General features: G+C 37.3%; 1 protein-coding gene across 1 annotated transcript in view; it reads right to left on the reverse strand.

Annotated features, from left to right (window-relative positions):
- Positions 1–1,115: 1,115 nt before the first annotated feature.
- The window catches only part of STK3 (serine/threonine kinase 3), a 142,932-nt gene continuing 119,190 nt past the window's right edge, over positions 1,116–24,857 (reverse strand). The window contains exon 11 of the mRNA XM_026841501.1: positions 1,116–3,409. Within this exon, the coding sequence (XP_026697302.1) occupies positions 3,251–3,409 (159 nt within the window). The 3' untranslated portion in view covers positions 1,116–3,250. The remainder of the gene's footprint in view (positions 3,410–24,857) is intronic.

Genomic DNA, 24,857 nt, shown 5'->3' on the forward strand with positions numbered 1-24,857 from the left:
AGATGACTATGGAAATGAACATTAATGGTTATATTAACATAATATAGCTTCAGTTAGAATGAACAAGGCAACAATTATACATGAAAAATTAGCTTTTATTACAAATGTTTAGTAATAAGTAATGATTTTCCAAAATTTTTTTTTTTTTACTTGCTAAACCTAGACATACAAAGTCTGAAGCAAACGAGAAATTACTTGGTTAAAATCTTACTGAAGGTTAATTTGTCAGTAGTTCTATCAGATTTCCTGCAAGGCTTGCTTTTAAAATGTTTTATTTATCATACTATCAGCTTTCCTTTACAGAGATGCTCATCCTGTAGTAGAAATGTGTAGTCATCAACATGGATTATTTGATTCATATAAACAGAAGAAAGAAAAAATAAGTTGCATCCATCTCTCAGTATAAAGCCTATTTCTATGTGTTATGCTTGCACATAATTTAGAGCCCAATACACTGGCTTCTGAAGCCAAAGACAACTCTTACACTGACTGCACCACATCACTAGTTTTATATTAGTTGGTGAAAGTATTCTTTGGTCACAAATGTCTTATATCTACCCAGTTTACAGTATATCAAAAGCTCTTTTCCACCCATTTTTAAGCGGCTTGTTTACTTTTTTATTTTATTCCATGGCTTTCAGACTTTTCTGCTGCATGTATAATCCATACCTGTGTGCATACATGTGCATAAAATTTACTCAAGTTGTTTCTATACAGACAGATCAGGAGTGAAGAAAGGATGTTCTTTATCTTCTGATACCTTTCAAATGTCAGAGTCCAACAGCTCTAGTCTAAAACAGCCTTTTACTGGAGTCCCTCTGGATAGGCAATTCATCCTTAGTGCACTGCATTACTAAAGTTTTTAGAATATGTAAAATATGAAAATTGTGATCATTTTATTACATTGTCTATTACACTGTAAAGCCACATTATTCAAAATCAAAGTCTTATTTTTAGTGGGAAAAATTTAAGAGAGTAAGAGAAAAGAAAGCTGCTAATGATGCCAGCAAGAGTGTCTGGACAATGACACTTTGCTTAAAAGGCACACCAAGAAAAGGCAAGCTAGGCTCATCTCCTGATGGTTTAAATCTGGTTCATATTTTTTCTTACATATATAGATATGCCTATATATGTGTGTATACCTACAGGAGTACTTGTACGCACACACACCTTCGAGTTTTTGAGAATGAAGTTCAAGAATTAGAAATTAATTTTAAATAAATAAGAACCATACTAATAGGGGGAGGTTGGTGCTGTTATTTTTGCTGCATTATGATTATAATCTAATGACACAGGGATATGAGTATACCATTTTTTACTTTACATCATTTCATTTTACAAATGTGACGACCAGGTACATTTTATCTTGCCTAAAGTAATTTTTATGGATCTTCTGTGTTCTTCTTTTTCATAAGGGATAGTCAATTACTTTAAGAAATATGAAGAGAATTGAGGGTAAGGATGTTCTAACAATCACAACTAAAATTTATCTGAGTTTAGGGCTTACATGTTAGAGCGTAGTGTGCACACAAACACACACACAGAATGACAATGACAACAGTGGCTGTATACAGCTCAAACCCAAGTACTGGTCCCAGCATGGCAGTCATATGCTGATCTTGTAAAAACTTTAGCTTCTCTTTTGCATAAGCTTTATGATATAATGCATCATTTCCAAAATCTGCACTGGTCCATCTAAATGGTCCACAGTAAATGTTAAGAGGTACGAGATGATTACTAACTTCCAGAAAACATTTAACAGAGGATGCCCATACAGTAGTCACCATTAAAAGTTTAACAGCTGAAGGTTGAATGTAAAGATGTTTCCAGCTGTATTGATTAAAGAAGTATGACTATCACAGTGAAGTTATTTACACAAAAGGCAACAATAGTAAATATATCAATAGAGAACACAGTAGATTTTTCAGAAAGTGGATCACATTTTCTGCTAACTCTGAAATATTTCTTGCAATGTTGTAAATTCTACCTACTAGATATCTCACAATATAAACCAGACAGAAAAACTTGTAAAAAGGTATTAAGAGCTTAGTCCTGCATTTGTGATTCCCCATAGTCTAAGAGGACTACAGGAATTTTGAATGTTTAGCGGTTGCAGGACAAAACTGTCAGAGGACTGCAAACACGGCTTCTTTTCAATACTTATTATATATAAGTATTCTTTTTTTTTTTTTTTCTTTGGCTTTTAAATTACTATCCCTTTGTATCTAAAATGTGAAACTAAACCAAACCCCAAACACTAATAACTCCCCTTTCCCCTCAACACAGTGATAAAAATATTAAATGAACAAAAAACATATCCAGAAAGTGTAACTGTTACTTCATTACAAAATTACGGTGCAAAATATAGGTTTATACTGGTCAGAATTGCAATAGCAATTGGAAATTTACACTGAAGGAGTGACTGCAAGTACTGCTTCTCCTGAATTACAGGAAAATCAAAACTGATTAGGCACTTGTTTTCTTGTTTAATGAGAGATCATTTGGTGTGCGTAAAAATGACAGAAAAACTCTCTAAAAGAATGCTCTGTAGCGTAACAACTGCATTACTCAACTACAGCCACAGTCCCTGATTCAGGAGAGCAGAAAAACATGTGTCTATTACTTATTTTATGTTTAAATCTACTGATATGAATGGGTGAGATACATGTTCAAGTGCTGTCCTGAATTGGGATGCTTGCTGAAATTGGAGTTTTAAAAGATAATACAGTGGTGAGCTTCTTTTCATTATACTAACAATACCAATTTTATCTAATCTGGCTCAGCTCACCACAATATTATCCTAATATTTCCTAATAAAAAAGAAAACAGGCATAAAATAAATAGGATAACCAAAGATTACACAATAAATATGCTACTAAGTGGGAGGAAAATACATTGCAACATAAGGCTCTGTAGTGTTGCACAATCAAGAAATCATTCCAGGTGCTCCAAAACACAACTCCTAATGTACAACACCAAGTTAACACTATACACCTGAAAAAGATTGGGAAGAAACAGATTAAACTTTTATTACATTAAACATCTGAAAATATAAACAAGTGGCAATGTGTTTCGCTGCCTTTGCAGAACACCATATGTATGTTCTTTCACTGCTCCAATTGTAATTGGCTGTGAAGGAAAATTGAAAAGGTTGGTCTTTTGAAAACTCTCATAATCTAATTCCTTCAGATTTACAAAGTTACCAGTGTCCACAATGACTCATAGTATTATCTCTGAAAGTAAAACAAACTCAGAAATTTTGTTGCCTCCGTTTCTTTGCATCCATTGCATCTAGGATAGGTTGCCTCTTTGCAGTGTACCTCTGACGAAGCTCCTCAATTTCTCGTTCCATCATAGGGTCCAAAGCCTTTAATCGCATCTGTAATTCTTCTAAACTCAGATTCTTTAACTGTAAAACAACCAAACAAACAAAACAGAACCACAGAAAAGATTAAAAACTGTCTACAAGAACAATGAAACCCATCACCTTTCATAATCCTTTAATTTACAGTTGCAGTATTTTTACACACTTTGAGTGTATGTATACACATATATAACTGTTTATATAACCAAAAGCCTGAGCATGCTCTGCAGTAAATAATTTTAAAACTTATGAAAACAGAAACACACAGAGTACATTTAATTAACAACAACAACAAAAAAATCACTTTGCATACCTTGCAAACAGACTGAAAATAAATATAGGGCTGGAGTTTAACTCATTAGGCTGAAAAAAAAGCAAGCCACAGTATACACAATTATATTTGTGTATATAAATTATATTGCTTAATCAAATACTTCTTACTGAACTTCAGTCTCTTATAGATGCCTGAAAAATAGACAGCTGCTGCAAAGTAACAGTCTGACAGATATTTAGAGGTACCTTCTGGTAAGAATGACAAGGCACCTGTCTTCCCCAACAGACTGCTGCCAGAACTAGTCAAAGCAAATTGCTAACAGAGTGTTTAAATAATACATGAAATAATTTCCTGAGTTCATGGCAGGGAGTTACTTTTGACCAAGATCGTTTCTTTCTAAAAATATTTTCTCACAATGTTAAACAGTTCATTACATTTAATTCATTAAAAATGATGGGTCATGTAACAAGTACATCACTGGCTTGCTGGCTGCTACAAATAAAGGCTGGAGTCTTGCAGGTACTGGGGCACATCAGGCACTACTGCCTCACCTGCTCTTGCAGGGAAGGATCTACATTTGAAATATGTTCCTTTGCCTGGCCTATGTATTTTTTTCCTGATGAAGTCCAGTACCTCTCTGCATTTCTCTTTTGTCAGAATTGCCCATGTGCCAGTTACTCTTCACCGACTGTGAAAAATATCAACAAGTTCCAAATTGCACAAATAATTTCACCCTAGGAAAGGGATAATCTATATTTTGTTTGCAAATATTCTGACACTGCAAACAAGCACACCACCTAACTCAGGGGGGGGAAAAAAAAGAAAACATTTTCTGAATCAACCTACTATAATGAGTCAATACTTTGTTCATGAATCTAGGGCAGTCTTCCATCAACAGTCTGATCTGTTTTCCCTATGGAATTAAATACTACTTTTGATCTTTATTTTTATCAGCATCTGAGGCATATAAATTAGCAACACATATTGCTACATACAGTCCAAACCCCAGCATTATAACTTCTACTAATAGACTACATTGTAGATAGTAAATAACTTAAAGTCATAATAAAGAGGGAGTGCAGATCAGAAATTCATAGAAGAGCATATGGAAAAAGATGCACATTTTCATGCTACAACATTTCAACCATAAGATTCCTAATAGAGATAACAATTAAACTTCAGATGTCAAAATATCTTCCAGGATCAAAGATCCTTAGACCTGTATGAGTTCTAGAGACCTCAGATATGCTCAGCAGCAATGTCTGTCTCTCCCAAGGACAAAGGCCACTTTTTGTTTCTTAGGAGGGAAAGAGTTGCCTCCCAAGCAATTAAGTATCATCTAGTTTACTGTATTTCTCCCATCTGATATATGCAAGAAAGGAAGGGGGGATCACACCTGGGCTGCATCAAAAGAAGCGTGATCCTCCCCCTCTACTCCACTCTTGTGAGACCCCATCTGGAATACTGCGTTCAGTGCTCTGGGGCCCCCAGCATAAGGACATGGACCTTCTCAAGTGGGTCCAGAGGAGGCCACAAAAAATGATCGGGGGGCTGAAGCACCTCCCCTGTGAGGACAGGCTGAGAGAGTTGGGATTGTTCAGCCTGCAGAAGAGAAGGCTCCAGGGAGACCTTATAGCGGCCTTTCAGTACTTAAAGGGGGCTACAGAGGAGGGACTCTATCAGGAAGTGTAGTGGTAGGATGAGATGTCATGGTTTTAAACTGAAAGAGCATGGATTTAGATTAGACATAAGGAAGAAATTCTTCACTGAGGATGGTGAGACACTGGCACAGGTTGCCCAGAGAAGCTGTGGCTGCCCCCTCCCTGGCAGTGCTCAAGACCAGGTTGGACGGGGCTTTGAGCAACCTGGGCTAGTGGAAGGTGTCCCTGCCCATGGCAGGGGGGTGGAACTAGATGAGCTTTAAGGTCCCTTCCAACCCAAACCATTCTATGATTCATCAGTCACCAAGGCTTTTGCAGAAAAACAGCTTTCCATTTTCAGAGAAAGTAAAAAATGCACCATTCTCTTTAATTTTTAACCTATTAGTAAATGTAACTGGCACATGACAGACACTTTACAGTGAAGATATTCTTTTAGAGTGAAGTGTCAGAAAGATTTCAGAAGAGATGACAGTACTGATTCCTCTCTCTAACTGATCCCAACACAGCACGGATGAAAGGAGCAGTAAACCCACATTTTTTAGCCCATGTGACAGGAGGTCCATGGGCTCCATGAACCAGCAAACACACTAAGGAGGGCACTGTGAATAATCTCATGTGCAACTGCATTGTGAGAACTGCCACTGCTGAAGTCTTCTCCCCACTCTGGGCCAGCCTGGAGAGCCATTTATTCTCTCTCAGTCACCACTGGCGACATCAGGCTTAAACTGCACAGAAAAGACGCCAACTGATGCAATCACACAATTATTCTGCACTGAAAAACATTTTTTTTATAAATTGTCAGAGAAGAATGTGATGGGTGAGTTTTTATTTAAATTTCAATCATGAAACAGAGCCAGCAAAGAGAATTAAATATTCTTTAAAGATCACAGACAGCTGGGATGGAAATTAAAATATAAAGAGAATGAATTTTTAAAACCAGAGAATAAGAACCTTTCAGAATGATCTCAGCCACATCACCCAGGGGACCCAGGGAGACACAGTACACATCTGTATGAATGGCTGATGCTCGGGATATTCAAAGGAAATAAATGACAGAAAACAGGGACATTAAGAATCTGAAAACTGAGTTATGAAGGTCTCATCTATCTGACATAAGAAGCAAACCCCACTTAATCAGCCACAGCTGAATCTAGGATATGTGTGTGTGTGTGTGTGTGTGTCCATGTACATGGATGTTTCCTTGGTAAATTTAAAAATATTTTTTCTTGACTTCTGTCTGTGCTATAGATATTACCTCACAAACTCTAAAAGCCTGCAGAAGTCCAAACACTGAATGCAACAGCAAATATATCAAATGAGATGTGCAGAAATATCTCAAACAAGATATTTAATTATTCGTATGTAATTTATTCCCCTGCATGATAAATATGTTGATTCAAATTCTTAAACCTATAGAGCTCAGCACTCATTTACTTTCACTTACAACCACTTTGCAATTTAAACTGCTGTAAATAATTTCTCATGTAGTTTGTTGTTGTAACTACTAGGACTACCGGCATTAATGGGAAGGGAGAGGAGAGCATTCAGCTGTGTAAGCTACAGGAATTCACAAAGGCTTTAAATTATATTCTGATAGTTTTTTAAAAGCCGTATACTGTAGCAATTCAGTCATCAGGTTCATATTTGTCTGCCAATGATAGATACTTCAATTCCTGCCACTCCAAATAATGGAATCAATCACGTCCTTTCAGAAATCAAACACCCACAACCACACAACAGACAGCAATTAGTGTCAAGATGGGCCACCTCCAAGATGGAGGTCTTCAGTGAATGGAGTTTCTGGTAAAACTGTTTGCCTTCACTGGCACCCTTCAGATCACCAGTAACCTATGAGTTTGAGAAAGCAAGAGTTCAAAATCCAAGTTATAATACCATGAATCTATCAATTACATGCAATAATATATAATATTCAGAAAGTGTGTGCATCAGTTTCATACACAAGTCTTTTAGAGTGGGTATGCATACTCAGTTTTCCAATAGAAAAATAAGGTGTGAACAGAAAACCCTTTTCTTTCTCCTGAAAGGTGTATTTGATAACTTAATCCCTTGAGAGAGTTACAATGTACAAAGGAAGCAAGAAAAAAAAAACCAAAAACCCAAAAGCAAAAACATCTCTAGAGACAGATAACACTGAATAATTTCTTCTACAAGCTGATTGATTCTCAACATACAGTCACACCCAAAGAAGCCCCACTGAAATTCTGCTCTGCTAGAGCAAAGGAAATGGACTTTGCCTACAAAGAGACCAGCTCAGTGTCATCCTTGTGGGGCGAGCTCCCAGTGCTACAAGCTGAGCACCAGCAGCTCCCACCTCTGCCTTTTCCTCTACCAGATGCAGGGGGAAGTCTTTGTGGAAGGCAGGCACCCGTGCAGAAAGGAGCTCCATCAACCCAAGCCTTCAGTGACAGAAGATCCTTTCAGCAGCACCATGAGCTGGGACAACCAGCACAGAATCAAATCATAACTTTTTAACTGAACTATAATTTTCAGCTATAATCTTCAGAAAAGGCAACTCAGCCATATGCTTAGATCAGTAAGTCTGGGAACCTGGTGTATGTTACTTCTAGCAAATGGAACACCACTCATTCACCTCCTGCTGGCTCATTTTTCAACTTATCCATAATAGGGTTAGAGACTTTTCCAAGAAAGCCTACATTTAGAAGTTAAAAAGCAGCACAACAGATTAAGAATCATGAGCAAGCTTTTCTTAATGTGACCATCCTCATTAAGGTGGGATACAGTAAAGATCCAAAAGTTGGGGCAACTGCAGGCACGAAGTGATCCAGTTGCGATCAGAGCAGAGGTCAGAGCTACAGAGGCTCCAGAGACAGGTGTGCTCCCCTTGTATGAAGGTGGCACGAACCACCAGTGGCTAATCAATCTGGGGTTTTAAGAAGCAGAAATTAAGTTTTGTAGCTGAAGAAAAAAATAACCCAGTGTTATCATGCAAGGTTTGTCAAATACAGTGCAGTTTAACAGTTCATCGGAAGACTATTTCCTATGCAGAAAACATTCTTATGCTAGCCAATACTGTTTTCAGGTCAATCTCCTTTTTTTACATGTCTTCAAACAGTGACACACATGGAACTCTTTCCTCACATACTGATGCAGTCATGTCCCAAAACCAAACTCCAGCAAGGGAAGTGTAACATTTTTTTCTCTTTTTTGGTCTTTCAGTCTAACTTACTGCATCTCTTACGGACCAGCTTCATTTAAATCAGTATTTTCAGCAAACCAAAGAATAATTACTTGCAGTAAATACTACTTGTCAATACTACTTTTGCTTGCAGGAGGACCCACACTGTACCTTACATATTTTGTTCGCCACACTAGTCAAATACTGACAAAAATTTAGACCAAAATGGGCACTTGGAAAATATGTATGTGTTCCTGTCTACAGACCTGAGTTATAAGCTGAGAAGGAAGGAGATAAAGTACAACCAAAAATGGACTCTCAGAAGTCATCAATTCAAAGGGTACAATGCAAATTCTGACTACTGGTTTCCACCTGTGTCCAGCACAGAGTCAGGAGGAAGAACAAGCATCTGAGATACTTGCTGGTGCTTGTGGACAATGGGTTTAGGCAAAGCGGTCTGGGAAAGACTCTGGAACTCATTAGCTGCACTTGGCCAGCACGTATCCATAGCCATCCAAACTTGTCAGGGGGTGAAAGCCAAAGTTTTGGTGGATGTAGCACACTATAATCTTAATCCACCCTTGACAGCTAACAGAGGTAAATAAAAGCTCTAGGACTGTGATGTTTTCAATATGATAAAATTAGATTTCATTAGTAATTCCATAATGCATGAGTTAACATTGCAAGCCTCCAGTCTATCAAACTAAATTATGGTAAGCTGGTGCAATGAAAACAAGCAAATGTATTTTCAGGGTTTATATTGTTAAGAAAATAGATATTCAATCAGAAAATAATCTGTATCAAGTTTGTTGTGTTTACTTGAAAAAAACAAATTCTTCCTAGCAACTGCTTAAATGAATCTTACAGATGCAACATGCCTTATTAAAGGCCTTTGATTAAAAAAATATGGATTGCTAATACTGTATTCTGAGTCATCTATTTTCCCATCTGCTAGCAATTCCTACAATATGCACTATCAACAGAATGGCTAACAACAATAATTTTCTATGGCAATTGCAAAAGTGGGTTGCCTATAGCACTTTCGAAGATTTAACCAGCACATGCCTTGGATTGTTTTGTGTTGTTAGTGGCCTCAGGTAAGAAAAACTTTTCCCTCCAGCTGTTCCCTTTCCTCTGCTGAGCTGAGTTTTCTTTCTCTCTAATGGAATGAGCTCCACTGATTACTTCAAACTCTTTTTTTACTAGTATGAAAAGTTAGACTTGAGCCAGGATCCAAAAGGTACAAGATGGGCCTCACTGATCAATTTTTCTTATCTATGAATTCACATCCAAAATCCACGAATCTCACTTATGTAGTAGTTGTCTCAGGCTTGTGTGCAAGGAAATATTCCACGGTTACTGTCATCTGTTCAGCTGCTCCCATGCAGCAGTGAGGGGAGAACTGCTTTATGTTTGCTAATACAGCAAATCATGCTGACCTCGTATAAGCAGTGTCAGGTGATGAACTGTCTCAGAGCTCTGACTTGCTGCCATCCCCACTCCTGCTGACACTACAGTGGGCAAATCAACCACGAGGAAACAAACTCAGACATGGGATGAAGTGAAAGCATTTATTTCAGGATGTCTGAAGAGCAAGTCTCCTTGTTGCAAAACCCAAAATGTGAAGTTATACAAATATAAAAAGGAACACATTTACTATTACTATTTATGAAAATTTGATAGAGAAGGACCAACAACCTAACTTTCAAAAGCCAAAGTTCATTCCACACAACTGCAGTTACCTTAAACGTTTGGGGGGCAAAATAAACACATAGCACTACAAGAAAATTAAAGATGGACAACTTCATGTAATTTTAAGAAGTCTTTTTAGGAATAAAATTGGATGTTGATGTTCCATGATTAGTTCCTATTTTCATTAGCAGAATTCTCTCTGTTCAGATGTTAAAACTGTATGTCATTTTAACAACACAAAGCTAAATCTTAGTCACTATCATCAATATTTTTCAACTCTAGAAGGCTTTTCTTAGCTTCATACAAAGTTATATTTCAACAGCAAACCACCAAGGGGAAAAAAAAAGAGTTTTCTATAGCGTTAGTGCATACTATCATTTGCATACCTTTGTTGAATACTGCCCAAGGCTCTCCTCCAAGCACATTAAGTACTGCCAATCCTAAAATTCAGAAATCATGACCTGGGTCCTTCACCTTCATTAAACTACCCTTTAAAAATTAGATTCCTAAAATAAGGGGTTTTGAGGAGGAGGGAGGTGTCTTTTTATTTCCCATTTCATTTCTAAGTCATGAGGAGGTAGCCAGAACCTAAATATTTCTGCAATTAAAAAGGCTAAAAGTTTAGGGGAAAGAAAAAAAAAAATCTAGTAGTCAAAACTTTAATGAACAATCCTGACTAAAGGAACTGAAATCTAAGAAAAAGCACAGATCATCGTGAAGTATAAAATCAGTAATAATGTTGACTCTTGCCTGTTGCAATTTTAACCAATTCCTGACAAAAACAGTCATTTAGTGTGTATTAATGCTTTATCATATCTCCTAAGCAGTACAAATAACATTTACATTGGTTTTACCTATTATAGCAGCTTATGTTCATGTAGTTGCAAGGTTTAGAATTTTTACTAAAATAAACATAGAAGAATCTGAGCACAGGGAAAACTGCAAGAATCTCAGAAACCTGGCAGCTAGTAAACATCCATTAATAAGCACCTGTGAGATCAAATCTTTAGTATCTGATAGCTAAGTTTAATAAACGAATTTAATTTTGAAAGTGTACAGAAGGAAAAAATCGTACCATTCCCTCTTTCCTATGTCATTTACAGAGAACATATTGTTATATTACATGCTTACAATTGAGCCTACTGAAGCACAGCACATCAACTTCTCTTTAGAATTGTATCATTCATCACAGACATTACTAAAAATTACTTTTAGAGTATCACAGGCAAGAATTCAGTTTGAAATGCCTTAGAGAAGATCTTGGTGGGGTTTTTTATATACTGTGATTTTCTATACCAGACATCTCAAGCTTAATGGTACAGTTAGCCCTAAAGAATACTATAAATGTTTACTGGAGCTCCTAACAGAGTAAATAATTTAAAGCTTAGGAAAAACACTCCATCTGGATACTCACCATGCTATTTAAACTTGATTGCAAATATACCCACACAGTGCTGATAGCAAAGCAGCTATCACACCTGATCTAAAAATATAAAGGATTTCCCCCTCAGTCAGTCCTTTCTGCTTTTGGAGAAAAAAAAGCATGTGAATAACAAACAAAAAAAACCCCAAACACCTTTTCAAATGCTACCAAGCAAAGACATAAAGTTTTAAAATGAAAAGGGATTCTTTAGCTATAGCTCTTAGTACTATGTAGTATCAAAAAGTCAGCATTTTATCTCTAATCTATAGCTCTCCAGGGCAAGTGCTTTTAGTTGTCTCTCATAATGAGCTCAGCTATCGGCAGGTACATTACAGTGCCCTTGAGTTCACTGTATCACATTTCAGCAAACTGCAGTTATCATTCAGCTACAGAAACCCAAATGTTACCTTCATACTCAAAAGTTTTCTCAAGTTAAGGCACTGCCTCCTTTACATGATTCTTTCACAAGAGGCTCATTTTTAAAATGTTCAGAAAAGAACAATATTACATTTCTGTAAAATTCTACTAAGTACTACACGTAAATGCAAGCTGTATTAAGAACAAAGATAAAAACTATCTGGGATGAGAGACATTTCAAAAAATAAAACCATTCAGTTAAGATCCCCAAACATCCTAAAGATAAAAAATGAAAGTTGTTCCCATTTTTGCTAAAATATTTTGTAAATATAAATCTATATTGAAAAGTAAAGACATAACATGACATAGAAGTCCTGAGGTTAAAAAGAAAAGCTGTATTAAAATCTGCAAATTCATGAAATACATAATATCATTTAAAGCTATTTTTCTTCAATGGCTTCATTTAAGATTATTTTAAAAATAGAAATAAAACCAGAAACTCATTAAAAAATAATGAGTTATGACACAACAAGATACATGCATGCACAGAGATAACATTGAACTTAAAACAAGACCCAGAAAAGCATTTAACCTGAGGAGCAATGGAAGGAGCTAGAAGAATTTTAAACCTTAAACCTCAAGTCTCAACGTCCTAGTGAGGGACAATACAAGTGAATCTCAAGTTTCTTAGAAGTACAAAATGTTGATATTCAAAACTAAAACAAAAACAGACACAGAAAAACTAAATTCTCCTAACAGGAAAAGTCTGTTGGAAGAGGGACGCATCCCCCCCAACCCAAAACACACAGCAAATTTGTATCTTTTTTGCTGGGCAACCTTGACTTTGTTATATTCTTTATAAGGAAGAAAATTCAGTTCAGTTTAAACCAGCCAATTCAGAAAGGATCTAGGAAAATAACACATCATATTTAATAAATGGAAAAATGATAGACATACTGGTTGCGGGGTTTTATTTCATGCAGAAAGCATTCTGGTAGTCACGTACAAGACAGGGTGGGTTTCAACCACTTTTGGTACATAATGGACAGGAAAAATATCCTATAGTCCAGAAACTTAGGGATATTTATAGGCAACAAATGCCAGGTTTCTTATTCCCTGGGAGAAGAAAGAAAATATAGCAACGACAGCAAAAAGACAGTAAAACTAAGACATCGGATGAGAGAGGCCTGCAAAACATCAGAAAGAGCAGAATCTGAATGCAGCAACTGAAGAAAGCCAGGGCTAAGCAGTGAGATTTAACTGAGCTGTTCATTGCAGCAGGTAAAATAATAGATCCCCAACTCAGGAAAGGCACACACAGGTTATCGCCTTGGGAGAGGGATCAGGGAGAGGACGACAGCCAAGCCTACCTGAGCTTAAGCACCAAGACACAGTGCACATGCATGCTGCACATAGAGACCTGCAGGGATCTGGGAGGGGAGAAGCAATCCCCCATCCTGAGGCTACTGGCATCTTTGCTAGACAGCACCAAGTTTCATTTTCTGTACCACTTCAAAGATTTTACAGAAGCACTGCTGGCTTTTACGGAATGTGTCTCAGCCCATAGTTCCCCAAATTTTCTTTATTCCTTCCTCAATTTTTTTGAAATCTTTTCTTCCCCCATAGAACTGCTTGACTAACTATTTAGTTTGATGTGGTTCACAGTTTTCCTAAGCACTGAAAGAACTCAGTTTACTAAAAGATTTGGGCTCCCAATAGCAGCGGTACAGCCCACGGAGTCCCTGGATGACAGAAGGGTACTGTTCTAATCCTGCGTCACATTCAGCAGCTCACCAGCCACAGGGGCTGGAGATTCCATTTGCTTATCATAGCTTTGCTGTTATGAAAAATAATTAAAATCGTTTAGGAAACTTTTTTATTGTGCTCAAGAACTGAGCAGATTTAAAAAAAAAAATCTCTTTATATCTTAAACAATAGTTTATTAACTCTTTTTAATGCTGCCTTCTATTGAAGTCTTACCTACAAATCATACCAATCAGAGAGATACTACAAAGTTTCAGCTGGTTCATTAAAGTGGGTTTAGTTTTTCTTTTGTCAAAATGCACCAGCTCCACATTTGTGAAACACCGCTTAAACACTATCACATAACCTTTAATCATGCTGATGAAATCCATTTTATGATGGTCTAAATCTAGTAGACAGCTACTGTCTTGCTTCTAATCCAGACTAAATCAGATCTAAAATAAGTGAACAAGTATAGAAATGGATAATCTATCAAATAGCACCACATCTAGCAGCTTTTAAATAATATACAGAATCTTTTCCTTTACAGACATGTAGTAGGCTACTCTCACTACAAGTAATATATTAAGAAATGCCCTGAAAGTAGGAAACTACAGAACAAGATAATAATTGATAATCATTCATGTCAAAACACAATTAATCAAGAAGCCCATGTACCAACATACAACTAAAAGGAATACTAAATTTAAAAAGCACATCACTCTTATCTTAACGAACAAGATATCCAGGCTCTCTCAATACTGAACAGTACACTTAACCATAATCTAATTCTGTTCTCTAAAACACAATCGATCCTGTGAAAAGTGTGATGCTCATTCTATATTAGTTTAGAAACTACATTTATTTGTTGAACAAGATTCAATGATTCAGTGGCATGTTCATTTACTGAATCCAGAACTGCCAAAATCATTTGCCAAAGAAATATTTTATTATTAAATATTTTTTCTATGACTCAAATATTAATGCAATCAAGCCAAAAATTAGCACAGTTCTTTCTTACCTTCACAGTATTATCTCCTAGGAAGGTCTACAGTATTTGATCTATTTGCTTTGTCACAGGGTACAGAACAACACTGGTTTGTATAATTAGGTTTTTCAGATTATAATCTGCAGATATAATTGTGATTTAGTGCTCAATGCAAACAGGTACTGTGCAAGCTTTTGTGCCAACACTGTCGATTAATGACAGTCCCAATTTATAGTGCTCACTATTCTACTTATGCATCTCTGGACTAAGTTATGCCAATTATATAGCCCACAACTAAGGAATGGTATGAGTTCTGTAAACACTTATGATGTGATTCAAGTCTCAGCAGAATCTTTTGCGTTTCTCTGTTGGTTTTCCAATTTATCTCTTGAGTGAGTATCTAGGTTTCAACCATGTTTCAGTTTTCTAGATTTAAAATCCATAAAGAAAAAGAAAATAATTATAAAATCTTACTCATTGCATAATATATCAACAATGAAAATACTATACATACGGCATTTGAACATCCATACCATTCAAGTGCCTTTAACTTCAAATCTAAATCCCTCTCCAGAAAACCACTCTTGAGAATTTAATCTAGGTTTTAAAACTGATTTAGTATTCATTATTTGGAAGTAGAACCAAGGGCCTCATCTGTATTATTTCCAACCCTAACTACCAGGGCAGGAAATAATGAGAGCTCCCATCAAGCTCCAACTCATGCCAAACAATCCATCCAGCACATTCCTAAACCATATAAAAAGGATAAGGAAAATGTGAGCCAGACAAATGCATTCCTCAAATGCAAGGTGTCAGTACTCAAAACAAAATCTGTGCTCAGTGCAGTCAACTGCTATAGAGCTCACAGGCTCATCTTTAAATAAAACTATGTGTTTCACAACTGCACTTTCAGTAATAATTAGAAGCCAAAGAAAATTTTATTTCAATTTACAGTGCCTAGTAAAAGAAGTTCAATTGCTTCATCCATCTTCAGTGTAATGCTTTTCTAAAGTAAAGACAAAAATATAAATGTTGACATTATTAAATGCTCTTGCAATTTATTCAGAATACATCACTAGAGTTTCTGCTTACACAACATCTATTCCTCAGTTTGAATGGCATCTTGCATTCAAAGACATAACACTGAAGAGAGACAGTACAAATTAATAGGACTGGTCACATATTAAGTGTCCTTGTTGAGTGTAAGAACAGAGAAGGTGTCAACAGCTCCCTCATCACCAACAGATCTTGTGTGCATATATAAGCACAAATATAAGGAAAACAGGTTTAGTGTTAAAAAGGTTTCTTATCTGTCCTGGACTTTCTATATGAAACATTAATTTAGCAACGCACAAGGATTACTTCTTGATCCAGTTATTGCACATGTCTGAATGTAGGCATTAGGATTTACTGTTGAAAAAAACCTACTCTCAGAAAGACATATAAATAGACAACACGTTCTTGAATTTATGCTAATGAAATTCACCTTCTGTGGCAGAAGGATGTGGGAGGCGGGGAATTCTAAATGTCTTTATAATGATTACATCCTGTCACAAGCAGAAAACAGCACCATAAGAAATAGTTTAAAAGCTGATATTAACATACAGCAACAAATCCCAACAACCTCCGAAAAAGAGTCCCTAGCAGTGGTCTCCTCTTGTCTACACTTTCCACCCAAAAATAAAGAGATGTATTTTCATCTGGAAACTCAAATGAATTTTCTGGGTAGATTCTACTGGTGACAGAGAAGTGGCTTTTGGCTTTAAGCCACCATCTTGTGAAAAGCTGTTACAGTTTTGAATACAAACTACCTTGATGAACTACTACACATATTGAGCAGTGGACGGACTAGCCAACTCTTTTCTCCCAGAAGAAACACTGACAGCTTAGGTTTGGATGGGGGAAAATTATACCTTTGTTTTCTGCTTACTGTCTTTGAGACTTGCACCACTGCTTGACACAGGTGGAGATCTTGCATTCTTATGGTCTGAAATCATAGTGCAATCAAAAACTAGATGCCCCAGTATCCTATCATCTGAGAAGTTACACTAACAATTTAAGAATGCTATAGACACAAGGAAGGCAATGGGTTGGGGTTTTTAACAGCACTGAAAAGATACGGTTTTCATTATAATATTCCTACTTCCTTAGTTCATTCATTAAAATAAGTCATTTTGATTGCTTTTCATTAGTGATTCTAACTTTAAACACTCATTCACAGAGGTACTGGCTTCTTACAGCCCTCACCCATTTCAATCTCAAACCACATTCCTCTCTCCTTCATGAGTATCTCCTCTTGCTTTAAATACAATCTTAGAGAAATATCTCATTCTGTTGTTTTTGACATTAATATCTCCAAACATCTTCCATTCTGGGAGTTTGTAGTTATGCCATCTGACTGTCCATATAGCACAGGGAACCCTAGTAATTATGAACTAACTGCCTACTAACCTGGTTAGTGATGATGTTACATTTACCAGATCCTGGCCATTAGAATTACAAATAAGTAGTTCCAGTAATTCAACAATTTTTCCTACTTCCACAAATGTATTCTATTTATACTCTCCCAAGTGGCATCACACCTTGCCTAGAAGCAGCAACGTTGTAAAACTATAAGGCAATTTAACTTAATCATATTAATTTGCTTAACTATGCTGAAAATATTTTACCTCTTGCTCAGCAACTTAATATCATGCAAAATTTTGAAAGCAGTATCACTTGAAAATTGACAAATTTGCTATTTATTGTTGCCATAACAACCACAGAAAATTGTGTAAGAAAATACCAAGCAATACAGGACGAAACACCATAGAAACAGATAAGAATAGAACAAGTTGTGTCAGCACTAACCTTAAGGGAAATTTTAGGCACAAACATGTTCATGGATGGAATTAGGAAAAGGTGGAGAAATAGAAAAGGGCAGTTAAGGTGGGGAAATCAAAACGTAGTTATATGGCATACTGACAATGTTCTCCAGTAGATTACATGGAAATTCGTTAAAACCTCTTAAGAAAATTAAAACACGTTAGATAAAAAAATCAGCAGAGATTATGACAGAAACTTGTTTTGCTTTTTAAATCTCTTGCTTATAATGATACTACTGCAGTGTTGCACGATATCAATAGCTAAAAGCCCAATGTATTGCGTTTGTGTGGCAAGGTTTTGGTAGTGGTGGGGGCCTACAGGGGTGGATTCTGAAAAACTGCTAGAAGCTTCCCCCATGTTCGACAGAGCCAATGCTAAATGGCTCCAAGATGGACCTGCTGCTGGCCAAGGCCAAGCCCATCAGTGATGCTGGTAGCACCTCTGGGATAACATATTTAAGAAGGGAAAAAAGTTGCTGCACAACAGCAATTACAGCTGGAGAGAGCAGTGAGAACATGCAAGAAATAACTGCAGACACTGAGGTCAAGTGAAGAAGGAGGTGAGGAGGTGCCCCAGGCACTGGAGCAGAGGTTCCCCTGCAGCCCGTGGTGCAGCCCATGGTGATGCAGCTGTGCCCCTGCAGCCCAGGGAGGTTAATGGTGGAGCAGATCTCCACCTGCAGCCCAGGGAGGACCCCACACCGAAGGAGATGGATGCCCAAAGGAGGCTGGGACCTTGTGGGAAGCCCATGCTGGAGCAGGCTCCTGGCAGGACCTGTGGACCCATGGAGAGAGGAGCCCACGCTGGAGCAGGTTTTCTGGCAGCACTGGTGACCCTGTGGAAGGGACCCACACTGGAGCAGTTTATGAAGAACTGCAGCCCATGGGAAGTTTGTGGAGGACTGTCTCCTGTGGGAGGGACCCCACACTGGAGCAGGAGAAGCGTGTGAGGAGTAGTCCTCCTGAGGAGGGAGAAGCAGCAGAAACAACATGTAATGAACTGACCTCAACCCCCACTCCCCATCCCCCTGCACCGCTGGTAGGGAGGAGGTAGAGAAAATCAAGAGTGAAGTTGAGCCCAGGAAGAAGGGAGGGGTGGGGGGGAGATGTTTTAAGATTTGGTTTTATTTCTCATTATCCTTCTCTGATTTGGTTGGTAATAAATTAAATTAATTTCCCCAAGTCGAGTCTGTTTTGTCCGTGATAGTAATTGGTGAATGATCTCTCCCTGTCCTTGTCTCAACCCACAAGCCTTTCGTATTTCCTCTCCCCTGTCCAGTTGAGGTGGGGGAGTGATAGAGCAGCTCTGGTGGGCACCTGGCATCCAGCCAAGGACAATCCACCACACCCTCAAAAGCAGAATGCAGTAATAGCTAAATTGCTGCCAGTTCTACATGGTTTTCTAAAATTCCCTCCAGCAGAAGGAACTAACAATTGATTTAGGAAGTTATGAAGGAATTCAAATGTAAGGATCTATTTTCCTGTAGGTCAGTCCACTACTGCACTGTATAATAAATGTAAACATGAAATGATATCATTTCCATCTCTGCTCCTCACCTTTCCAGCGACCTTTCAGAGAAAACATCCTGGAGCCTGAATTTTGTTTAACATGGAAGTCATACAGGCTGGATAATATGACATTCCTACCTATGAGCAAAACATCTTTAATTCATTTATTTCTCCTAAAATAAAAATAAATGTTATACATATATCTCTATATCAAAGCTAGAATCAACACATGGAACAGCCAAAATCAAAGTTTTGTGTACAGTAGAAGAAATAATACATTTACAGCTCTTTGTTTAAAGAATTAGCCAAAAATTGAACTTCTCTCTAGTAAAACTCCTTTTTGGATGTTATCCGCTGATTTGTATTGAGAGCATAATCAAGGAAAAACACTTTCTTTTCATATCTCTCTTGTTACAAAGAAGGACAAAAAAGCAGATGGGATTAAAATGGAATTCAAACCAAAGATGGTAAATTTAGATTTGATTCAGCAGACATATGGAAACCATTATATAAATAAGGGAATTCTTGCATAAAAAAGTTAGTTCAGGTGAGATGCAACTAAACGAAAGACAAGAATCTTGGAAGCAGTCTAAATAAAGGATAGAGATTAATGTGATCTAATGTCAGGAGGTAGCCAAAAGGGTCAGTCCTGAATTGTGAAACCCTTGGGCTCCTGACCACTTCCCTGCATAAGAACTACCAATTCTGCAACTACAGGGTGAACTGGAAAAGAGGGGAGGGGAGGACAAGGGGGTGGTCAGATGTTTTTTGAGCGCACTGAATTGACACAGCTCTCTGGCTACCTGAGTGCTATGATCAATACAAGGAGAGTAACAGAAATGAGTAGCTGTTCCTTCTGCCATGCCTCTCTTTCCATACCCCCATCTCCTGAATAAATCTGGGGTGAGATGCCACCCATTTATCCCTGGTTCCAAGATATATGGACCAAGGTCAACCCACCAGCAGGCCAAAGACAAGAGCTAACTATTAACCTCAGCCCACAACACATACTTCAGCATACGTATTGATCTGGATCCCTCTTCTGAGAGACAAATTAGTAGTAGTAGTAGTAGTAGCATCACTGAAACTTGTAGTAAATTAACTTCCTTTGAAACCTCCATCTTTGCCAAATTTGGACAATATGATTCAAAATTTATCAGGACAATCACATAAGTCTCATTTCCTCAGGAAACAGACCAAAAATTATATACAGCTAGACTGCACAAAAATCTTCTTTGTACAGGGTAATAAAAAACTGGAAAGACCAATACGATTAAATGTTAACAGAAAATGCACAGTAAAACTGAGTATCCCATTTTGGATAAATATAGGTTGAGGAAGAAATCATAAACATCTATGAAAGATGGCCATGATTTTGTGACAAAGTGAATAAAATTGATTTTATACACTAAAACTACTAAAGAATTAATTGTATAAAGTATTTTCCCCAAAGCTCTGGCAACGGGATTAGTAGTTTCCTCAAATTCAGTCTGCAAGCAGAACTGTAAACAAGTAATTCAAATATAACAGTGGTGGATTCTGCAGGGCTAGGGGGCAACCAACTCTCTTTCTGGTGTTCACAGCACTTCAGAAGACATGGTGTATCCTTGGCACGTTTCAGGCAGGATTCACATCATATTTGACAGTGAAACAAGACTGCCCTGTCTATACCAAAAATGGCAGGGGATCTGAAAACCCAACAAGCTGCAAGTGAAAATTTAATACCAGAAAAGCTTTTGTACCAATTATTTCTTGTGGGTTTGGGAATAGCAGACTCTGAAAATTCAATTGTAAACTCTTTTATTACTTCACAAAGGTTTTTTAAAATGCAAAATGCACACAGTAAATGCTGTGGTATGATCATCAGAAATTGTCAGTCGGCTATACAATATGTGCTTTTGAAAACTTTTTTATAACACCATCTTACAAAATAAACTACTGCAGTAATTTCTTAAGCTTTTGTATCTCTTCCTAATATAAACTAAAAATACAATGAGAAATGAAAAGGGAATAAAAGAAATAGAACAAGAATCTAGTACCATGGATTCTTTTATTCTCTATATAAATTTGATCTCACATTATAAAAAGAATTTGAATTATGCCCCAATAGTGGGTGTAGATGGAGATCTACTCAAATGCTGCAGTTATACAACAATGAATTTTAAACCACAATCTAACTCACAAAATGTATTTCTAAAAAGCCTACACACCCTTGAAGAGGAAGAAATACCATCTTTGGCTAAAAAGTTTAAGATGTCACTGACAGTCCACCCTTTACGTTGTTTCAATGTTACTGCTGAGATCCTGCCCTGTGTTCAGTTAACTGCTCAGGCAGCCCCTTGTTGAATTTGGAAACATTCAGACGCTTCTCTCTCAGAAAAGCCTCCCAGTGACTTGGCATTATATATTCTCAGCATTGTGTAAAAAGCATCACTTTATCAAAAACATGACAAATTTCAAAGCAGTATATGAATAGTGTGAGTCCACAACTGTTGTGATAGCTCTGATGAAAACGCAAAGAAAATCTTAACACTTCAACAAAAATGTTTTAATTAAAATATTTCAATGAAGAAATTGCTATTTCACTTTTTACCAGAGATTTTGATTATCACTAAAACCAACACAAGTAATTACCAAAAAAGTTTAAGTCACATCACAGTCTCATTAGGAAACATTTCACCAAAAAGCGAATGTTTGTTAGGAAATTCTATGTCTTATGAATTAAAAGGCATATGTGGACCTACTGAATATAAATAACAGGGCAAAAATATTCTGCAAGTATTGCAAAGTAAGCTACCACATAGCCTACTAAAACTCTCCAATTACTGAGATTCTACAACACTGCAAGAACAATATATCTTACTCCTGATGACACCCTTTACTGATAGGGACTACACTACCTCATTTAGTTTTACTTTATGCTATGCAACACAGAACACTGAAGTCAAAAGGTGTTACTGAAATAACAGGCTAAGATTATTCCCAACCTAACCTGGGAAACCAAAGGCAGTGGGGAAAGGGAGGTTTTCACTCCCTGCCATCCAGGGGAGTACACAATCTAGGACCATGTGATGAGCTATCACAGTACCTATCCTGTAAGGTAGATGGCTTTTCATGAAACAAAGTTTGAAGTGCAGTCTGATTGTATTTAGATTCCCTGTATCTCATCATCATGGCATATGTGCTAATTTAAAGGATTCAACTAATTTCAGGTGACTGCTTTGAAAATTTCAAAATAGAACAAGTCTGAGATGGTTACTGTCAACAACAAAGCTCTGACTGAACACGGTTCAGTTTAACCTTTAAATATGTACACTGTAAAAGTAAAATATCACTTCTTCCCATAAGCCTCCCACAGACAGAAACTAGACCCGCTTCTATACTAAAAAATGTGAAGTCGCCTAGTATATCCACTCAAGAGGGAAGAAATAGAAAGGAAATTTTGGCAAGCAATAGAGACAGGAAACTTTCCATTAATGATTCCTACGATTGTCCATCTAGATCTGAACTTCCTAAAGTACCAGTGCTAGCATAAGCCTGACATTTACCAAAAAGAATCTTAAGATATTGACCAACCTCCTGAGATGTCTCCTGTAGATCTTCCTAAACTGATACAAAGTCCTGCTGCATTTACAGCAAAATTCTCTCTTGCCTGCTTCAAAAGTAGACATGGCTGCTATTAACAGAAGTAATAAGAAAGAGCACTTTTACTCTGTACTTTCTTCCCCCATAAATCAGCATATGCTTTTTTTATGTACAAACATAGCAAAGATTCAACAGCAATCACCACAGCAAGTAGAAATACTCCCTTAAGGAATGTATCAAGTATGCAAGACATTACTCATACATAAAAATATCTATTCATGAATGCATCGAACACAACAATTCTAGTTAATTTTCACAAAAGGTTATTGTGATCATGGACTGCCTGGCACTAAGTACCATGTATATATACCATGAGTAACAAGGCAAAACAAAGCATGAAGTTTGCTGGGGACAATCAGCTGAAAAAATAAAACTACTCATAAAAAAGCCCATATGGATAAGCCAGCCAGCTTTCACTGAAGTACCTGACACTTACTCAGTTGATAACCACCTGCATACAAAGTTCTTGGCAGCTTTAAATTAATTTATTTCTTTCTCTCTTTCTCTCCCTCTCCCTCGTTCTCTCCTTCTCCATCTCTTTCCCTCTCTCTCTCTCTTTCCTTCTCTCTCTCTCTTTCTCTCTCCCTTTCTCTCTCCCTCTCTTTCTCTCTCCCTCTCTCTCTTTCTCTCTCTCTTTCTCTCTCTCTCTTTCTCCCTCTCTCTTTTCTTGAGAATAAAATATTCTTTAAGCTATTTCCCATCATATCAAGTACAAACATGCTTTCATTTAACTTCAGGAATGGAATGTGTCTTATTATAATCTTTCACCTTTGTTCAGTTGAAGAAACTTGTATTGATGATAATGAGGCAAACCGGATCTTACTTGAAATATGATTTATGCTCTGTGTTTATATATTCTCAGGGACATTGCATTCCAAATTGATAACTACTTGGTTTTGTGGGGTTTTTTGTTTGGTTTTCTTTTTTTTTTTTTAATGTTTTTAATGTAGTCAGTCCTGAAAAAGCAGCTGGCAGGATCACCAAGCTCCTGTGTCAGTAGTTTCATATATCAAGCACTCACATCAATGTTTAGCTGAAAAACTCTAGTATGCATTCTGTAAATCATGGCCTGGTAATAGACAGGGGCATTCCCACAGCTCTGGCACCAACACCCACCTTTGTAGAAGGGACTGCATATTCCCAGACAGGGACTGCTGCTCGAGCTGCACAGCTACTGACCCTGCATGTATAGGTCTATGCATGTAGACTCTCTTTCATCCAGTGCCTTATTAGATCCCAATACAGAAGTGTATGTATGTATCAGCTTCAAGATGGACACGTAGAGGGTGGGTGCCAGCTTCACTGCCCAGTGCTTTATAGCCTCTGGGCTGCAGAGGAGTGTTGGCAGCTGCAGCAGGTTACCATCAGTTACAACCAGCACATGCTGCTGACTGCATCAGCACCACACAGCCCAGCTACATTCGATCACTTTTGCTTGGTTTTTGAGATGGGCTTTAAAATACAGTTTAGACCAGTTGCTTTACATTCCAAATTAAGAGTAGGATTATCATGTAATAAGAAACTAGTGCAATTGTTTGGCAGGAGGTTCCAAGAAACAAATACTTTTGTGGATCCAAGGTTGTCAGGACAAACTGCAAAAATAATGAACTCATTTTACAGTAGAAAATAAGATTAAGGAAAAAAATAGGACACAGACAATAGGAAACAGGATTAGTTATGTAGCAGTAAACATGGGGAAGACAAAACTATGAAAAGAAATAAGGATATCTTTAGAAAAATAAGCAGTAATCTGACATGAAGGTAATTTCAAACTTTATCACATTCCAATAACTACAACTAAACCAGCCCAGCAACACCATGGTACTTCTCCTTCCTCACCTGGGAATTCAACAACCCTAAATTCTAAAATAGATAACAAGATATAAACAGAAGATTAAGAATTATCCCCTTATGCTGACCCACTTGTCACACTTTCTGGTCTTGTTGAAATTCTGGATCTACCTCTACAGAAATACAAATGGCAAAAGATACTGTCCAGCCGTTCTGTGTAAGCGTTCTGAAATTTCTACTTCAGGAAACATGACATAAGCATGAAGCTCAGCAACTTGCTTCTGGTGACTGCATTTCTACACAGCTGGCTACTCGTGATAGTACTTCTGAGGCACCTCTCCAACTACTGGTCACTTTTGAACAGAGTGAAGATGTTGATACAAACTGTG

This window comes from Athene cunicularia (genome assembly GCF_003259725.1).
Source record: "Athene cunicularia isolate RWA chromosome 2 unlocalized genomic scaffold, athCun1 chr2_part1, whole genome shotgun sequence".
Classification (NCBI taxonomy): Eukaryota; Metazoa; Chordata; class Aves; order Strigiformes; family Strigidae; genus Athene; species Athene cunicularia.